The sequence below is a fragment of the Erithacus rubecula genome, assembly GCF_903797595.1.
Source record: "Erithacus rubecula genome assembly, chromosome: 12".
In the NCBI taxonomy this organism is placed as follows: Eukaryota; Metazoa; Chordata; class Aves; order Passeriformes; family Muscicapidae; genus Erithacus; species Erithacus rubecula.
The window spans coordinates 11,599,219-11,606,070 of record NC_136664.1 but is presented as its reverse complement, the minus strand read 5'-3'; the positions used below and the strand labels follow the sequence as shown (position 1 = coordinate 11,606,070).

The window sequence follows — 6,852 nt, the reverse complement described above, 5'->3', positions numbered from 1 at the left end:
GTCTGTATCCTGAACCAACAGACTGCAGCTACCTCACAAAAAGGCCTAATTATGTAACGAACTAAAAGCAGCCTAACTGAGCAGTTCTGTCTCCTAAGCATCCTGTCCTCCAGATCCCACTGAGGAAAGCACTCATAATTTCTTTTATTTCATGGGGCCAGTAACAATTATGTGGAAGATCATAATGCTGCAGCAGGAATTCACCAAAATCCATTATCAACATGAAAAGGCACCAGTTCTGATAAGCCTTTAAAAGAAAGGGCAGTAAATATTTTCTCTTCATCAAAGTCTAGATGGTTTATTTCTCCAATATAACTTTTGCCTTGGAATACTGCACCCCAAAAATGTTCTTTTACAACTGGGAATGCAATTCCAAGAAACCAGGGAAAAAAATCTAAAATGTCATGAAAGTGGCTGCAGTTATTAACAAAAGGAAATAATCCCACGATCTCTTACCCACTTCCTAGTAGTAATTAGTTACTTGTTGAATATAATTTATGCTGCACGTAATTTCTGCTATTAATCTGAGAGCTGCTCTGGTTACTCCAATACGGACTTTATCAAACGTGAACATACACAGGATTTTTACAAGGGTAAACTTACTAATCCATTGATTGTACCAGAAATATATTTTAAGTGGAAAGTCTTCCTGGTGGGAGTGAATTCATGAGCTTTGAACTTAAAAAAAAAAAAAAAAAAAAAAAAAGAAAAAAAAAAAAAAAGAGAGAGAGTGCGAAAAAAAAAAAAGGCCAAACCAAAACATGCTGTTGCAGTCTGAGGAACTTTTTCCCCTATTGATCTTTAGATATGAAACCATAGCAGAAAGTTTTAACAAACCGGAATTCAAATCAGATGCGAGAAATTTTCACGGAGCAACTCTATTGATTCGCTCAAAATACTGCCCAGCAGCACCTTACTGCAAGTGTCTGCAGAGCCAGCGATGCTCCCCTCGCCTGCTCCCTGCAAGCGGGACATGGGTTAGCAAACCTGAATTCACAGTGTGAAAGGAGAAGAAAGAAGCGCTTGGAATTTCCAAGTTTTGTTTTGCAATTTCACAGGCACATAACGCAAACTCGTCCCCGCCGTAGCTCTCCCACCCTCTGTTGCTCAAGTGAGAGCTGCTGCCAGGGCCGGGGACCCGGACAGGCGGGGGTAGCTCTATGCTAATGTTACTGCAGCGTTCTGAACCCTGAAGCACCATCACAAAGCACACCTTCTGGGCAACTGCCTCAAAACTTATCGTCCAACCGCGTACACCAGCCACAAGCCGACAGCAGGACCAGAGAAGGGAAAGGGGAAGCTCCTGCAGGTTTATGGTAGAGCACACTGTATTTCATAGTAGATATTTTAAAAACAAAATAAACTTCGTCATTCTCTTCGTTAACTCCAGATAGCCACCCAAACTAAACAAAAGCTTCACTTCCATGCCATCATTTCAGGCAAGATCCAACTTACTTCAAGGACATCCTTTAGCAACAGGCAGGAAAGCTGCTCAGTTAACATTCCTTTCTCACACTCCCACTGTACTTCATTTGAAAACGATGTGAAAAATCAGATCAAAAGACTAAAAACAGAAGAAAACGGCTACTTTAAAAAAAGATACTTTGAAGTGTTTTTGACCTGTTCCACCTACTAAAAGCAGACAAAAAAAAAAAAAAAGGATAGCAAATGTCAAAAGATGCAATCCTACGAAGTGAAGATAAAAAAAAATCCCTCTCTGCTTTTCTTTTCTTTGCTCACTTTAAGAAGTTCCAAATTCTTTCACAGGAGGCCGATGAAAGACAACTAAAAACCTAACGCTTCTCCAACTCCTAGTCCAAACTTCGAGCGGAAGTGGGAATTACATCGTAAGAAAAATAAATACGTTTACTGAGATGAGAAAGGGGATTATGCTGAGGAAACGGCAAAACTCGAGTGCATTCAAAGCTCGCAAAACTCAGTTAAAAGCCCCAAATCGACTCTCAGGACTCAAATGACTTTTTAGCAATGTTTCGCAGAGCTCCGCGGAGCCAGCGCTGATCTGTATGCCGATGTACGAGAAGGGGGATCTAGGGGATTTCGGAAGCCGGGTAAATGCTCCCAGCGAAGCACAACATCCCGCAAACTTTCCTCCCCGTTTCCACGCGCGGAGCCCGGGAGCCGGTCCCGGTGATCCCGGTGATCCCCGGCGGGGCACGGCGGGGCCGGGGGCTCTGCGGGCCCAGCGCTGCCGGCACCGCCGGGCGCGGAGCGGCCGCGGCAGCGCAGAAGTTCCCGAGAAGTTGCCGCGGGAAGCGCTCGGCGCTTGCGAGCGGCGGGGCCGGGCCGGGAGGCGCAGGGGCTCCGCCGCGCCCGCTCCTCCCTTACCTGCCCGCCTGAAGCGCCTCTCCGCACCCGCGGCCGGCGTCCCCCCGCGGCCCCGGCCCTCGCCCTCCTCGTGGCCGCCGGAGCCGGCGCTGCCAGGGCAGGGAGGACGCTGCCCCGGGCCGGCCACTTGTCGCCCCGCGTCCCAGCACAGGTACGGGAGGAGGCACGGCCCCTCCGCCGCCCGCCGGGCTGTGCCGAACTCCTACGAAATCCCTCTGTTCCGGAGGGGAGGGAAAAAGGGAGGAAGGAACAGAGAGGGAAAAAAAAAAAAAAAAAAAAGATACTTCACATTCTCCCTCTGCAAATCCTGGCGGACACAAAGCCAGCGTTTATCCCTCGCTTACCGGCTTGGAGAGAAGCAGAAGAAGGAGAAAAAAAAAACAGAAAAAAGAAAAACAAAACCAAAAAACAACCTTAGGGAAAGCAAATCGGCCGCCCACTGCCCGGAGCCTCCGCGTTGCGGCGGCGGAGTCGCCTCTGAGCGCGGCGGCTGCGCGGAGCCCGGCGCGGCGGCGGCAGCTCCCGGGACGGGGCGATCCCCCCGCGGCCCGGCCCGGCCCGGCCCGGCCCGGCTCGGCGGCGGCAACTTTTCCGCCTCCAGGAAGCCTTTGGTGCAGCCGGAGGCCGGGGCTGCGGGGCGGCGGGGCAGCGTCCTCCGCCCGGCGGGACTGCGGGGGAGCGGGGGGTGCGGGAGCGCTGGGGTCCGCGGGGGGGTGGGGGGGCGGGTGAGAAAGTGGGTGCCCGGGGGGGATTTTCCGGCCCTTTCGGGGGGACGGCGCGGGCAGCGTGTGTGGCCGGACGGGGCATCCGTCCCGCGGGGCTACGGGATCAGCCGCCCCACCGCAGCCCCACTTTGTTTCCCAGCTCCGCGGGGCGCGGAGAGAGACGCGGGGGGCGCGGATCCATCTCCCGCGGGCTCAGGATGCCAGACCGCCCCGCTGGGAGAGGGCGGAGGGAAAACATCAAAAAACGGAAAGAGTTTGGAGTTTCGTTAAGAAACAGACGAAACAAAACGCTGAGTTAAAAAAATAAGATAAAACCCAAGAACTTGGATCAAAACCTCAGAAGGACCTTCTTCCCCTCCCCGCATATAACTCCGGGAGATCCTGTTGTCCCGCACCACTGCCCGGAGCGGTTCCGACTCCCCACAAGGTAAGTTCATCTATTTTGTGTGTGTTTGTTTTAAAATGTGTGCGAGGGAGAGAAGAAGAACTCACCATTTCGCTGGGATAACAAGGCCAGATCGGGATCGGATTGGAAATGCTGAGGCTTCGCCTGCTTCCTCCGCGACATGCTGGCTCAAACATCAGCTGGGGCAGAATAAAAAATTACTAAAAAAAAATCTTCTCAAAATTACGGAAATCGAGCCTCCCCCCCCCAGCCTCCCCGATCCTCCGCGCACCGCGCATGTGTCCTGCTATAATTATGATTATCAATAATGCATTGCGATTAATCATAGAGGGGCTCTTTGAAAGGCGATTGGCACATGGCCAGCTCTATTCAAACCAGCTCGCCTTAATCAATTAGGCGCTGATTTGCTGGAGACCCTTGTCTCTCCGCCGCTCCCACCCAATGAGTCGATCCATGTGGCAGGAGAAGGGGCTGGATTTCCCCAAAGCTGTTTGGATACAGTTTAACCCTCTTAGCAACCAGCTGGAGCTGCATCGCGCCATCCCGGTTACTATAGGAATGTGTCTCCCTTCGCCCCTTCCTCCAGCCCCGACGGGCTCCCCGCGCCTCCCTCCCTCCCTCCTTTCCCGCAGTTTTGCGCTGCGTTTCACTTTTCTCTTTTTCTTTTTTTTTTTTTTTTTTTTTTTTGTAACTCCCCCCACCTCGCCCGCAGTCCGAACGGTGGAGGGAGGGCAGGGTGACCAATAATCGATCGGGGGAGGACGCAGGGCTGGGGCAGCCTGCCCGGAGCAGCGGCCCCGGCGGGTCGGCCCCGCACCCGGCAATGTCTGCGCGGGGAGAGCCCGGTCCCGCTCCGGCCGCCGCCGCGCTGCCGCTCGCTCCGTCCCGCTGCTGCGAAAAGTTTCGGGTGTATTTTTTCTTTCTTTTTTTTTCTTTTTTTCCCCCCTTCCTCTTGTCCCCGCAATTACAAATAAAGGTCCGTTTCACCCTCTCCCAGGTCTCTCTCTCCCACTCCCGCCATCCCTTCTCTTTCCATATATCACGGCCCGAGGGGTGCTGAAAATAGGAAGGGTTTGTTTTTTACCTCACACATTCCCAGGACAATTAGGGCGCCGCTGGGAGCGGCGGGCGGACCAGGCGGCCGCTCCGCCCCCGCGCCGCGCGGGTTGGCTGCGCTCGCCGTCAGTCCGCCCGCGGAGCCCGGGGCGAGCGGCGGCGGGGCCGCGGCCGGGGGCGGGCGGTGTGTCCCGCTCCGCGGCCCCGCTCCGCTCCCCCGACCCCCCCCTCCCCCGGGTCGCTCCTGACTTTTGTTTCCCTCTCGGACGTGGGAGCGACGCGCGGCCGCCCGCCGGAGGCGCCCCCGGGCCGCGCCGAGCGCGGAGAGGAGCGGAGCGGCCCGCGGTGCCGGCCGTGCGCGCAGGCGGAGCCGGGCCGGGCTGCGCTGGGCTCGGCGCGTCCCGGGGCCGTCCCGGAGCCCCCGCGCTCCCGCGGCCGCTGCCCGTGCCCGGTCCCAGCGCTGCCGCCGCCGGGGCCCCGCGGGCACCGCGCTCCTGCCCCGGGATGCGACGCGTGCCGAACTTTTTACGCCCGTGTGTTACTTGCAGAGGAGGAACCTCTTACAAACAAATGTCACCGTCTCGAAATAAAAAGTATAGTTGCACGGAGGCCACAAGCAGGGCTATTTTTTAATATCTCGCCTATCCAGCGATACACGTAGGCTGTGGGTAAATGGTGGTGTCCTCCCGAGCTCCGCTCTCCGCGCCCCTCCGCGCGTCACGCTGCGGCGGGCACGGAAAGTTACTCTGTAAAATAAGCTGAACCGGCAGAAGCGGGAGCACAGGCGTTTCTTTCCCTCCACCCTGACCCATCTAGTGCTCTCTCCTCCCACTCCCCCCGCTGGATTATTTACTCTTCTATAGAAGCTACTCCTTTTTCCCGTATTAATATTAACAAACTCTGTAAAAGCAAGAGGCTGATCAGATCCAACTCATTTCAATTTCAAATGAGCCGGTAAAGCCTAGAGAGTGAGCGAGAGGAGAAAGGAGAGAGGGACAAATCTTCCCATTCGAGGAGCCGGCTTAGTGGGGTTTTCTCATCATTATTAAACGAAAGAGATTGTAAAACGTTTATCAATAAGGGTGGGGGGAAGAAAAACAGCCACAAAACCCAACCAAACAAATGCATACGAACCGAAAAATCCTCCCAGGTGCCACTCCAGTATTTAGTCAGCGTTGCAAAGTGGTCACTGACGCTTCTTTTCATTTCTGCACAGGGCGAGCCCCCTCCCTCCCCGCAGCATTCAGTACAGTAGATTTTGAGAAAAAGACAAACGAAGCTATCAGCGGGGATGATGTTGAAGAATGAAGATAATAATGTTGCTATAGGTGGCACTTCACATGACATTATTTTTCACTGAATATTTAAAGAGATGTTTCGGCAGAGATGGATACACTCAGCGCAGGCTGTCACCCTCCGTACCCTGAGACAGTGGGAAAGAAACCGAACCTGAACGCACAGAAACGCACTCGTTACTTACTGCTAGCCACACAAATGCACACAAAATACCCACGCGGATCTATTTGCACATTTATGCCTCTATTTCTAACTGTATCAATCAGTCCATTAGCTTCCTACGGTTTCTAAGCTAGACGATTTCCCAAAAATTATTCGCGTTCACAATTTCATTATACTTTTGCCGATTAAGCTTGAGACAAATTTCCCCAGATGCGCAGTACCTTTGCTTCGTGGTTGGAAAAGGCGGCCGTGGACAGGTAATTAAAAAGCAACACCAGCAACAACAAGACGAAAAAGAGTGGCTTAAACAAAAAGAAAATAATTTGGAGAAATTAAGTTTTACTACTTTTTTTTTCGTTTTTCTTCTCCTCGCTAGTGTTAAAGCGGCGCCTGGTATTTCATCCAAGACCGATTGATTATTTATTGTTTGTTTTCCTCTCCTTCGCTGGGGGCCGGGAGGGGTGGGGAATGGGTGGGGGCAGAGCAGCAGTGCCAGGGCTAGAGAAAAATCGGTCTTTATTGTTGTTGATAGCAATACATCAATTAAACGTCATTGTCTCTAACAGAAGTTGTGAGAGTTCACAAGCGTAAATACTCTGATCCCGTGTTTTCCCTCTCGATGCTCCGAATGACAGTGACATATTTTTCCCTCCCTATCACACCTTGGAGATTTTTTCCCCCTCTCGGATTATTCTTTTTAATGGAGGTGGGAGGCTTTCTAATGTGCTTCAATGCAAATCAGCCTGGCTGCAAGACACCCGTGGTGGGGATCGATCTCCAGTTCATTGAGATGAGCACTGAAGGGAGATGGTAAACAGGGGATAATTTGCAGTTCATTCTGCTGAGAGACGATTCCAATGA

At 52.9% G+C, this 6,852-nt stretch overlaps 1 protein-coding gene across 6 annotated transcripts in view; it reads right to left on the bottom strand.

Moving 5' to 3' along the window:
• Positions 1–5,791, bottom strand: part of SALL1 (spalt like transcription factor 1) — a 17,439-nt gene extending 11,648 nt beyond the window's left edge. The window contains exons 1-2 of one of the 6 annotated variants that reach the window (XM_079315837.1): positions 5,668–5,791; positions 3,564–3,656 (exon numbers count right to left, since the gene is read on the bottom strand). In XM_079315837.1, the coding sequence (XP_079171963.1) occupies positions 3,564–3,639 (76 nt within the window). In that variant the 5' untranslated portion in view covers positions 3,640–3,656; positions 5,668–5,791. Of the gene's footprint in view, positions 1–1,455; positions 2,048–3,563; positions 3,657–3,748; positions 4,043–4,464; positions 4,525–4,561; positions 4,605–5,667 lie in introns of those variants that run through there. The other 5 variants (XM_079315838.1, XM_079315835.1, XM_079315834.1 and 2 more) reach the window with 5 other exon arrangements.
• Between the last annotated feature and the right edge of the window lie 1,061 nt (positions 5,792–6,852).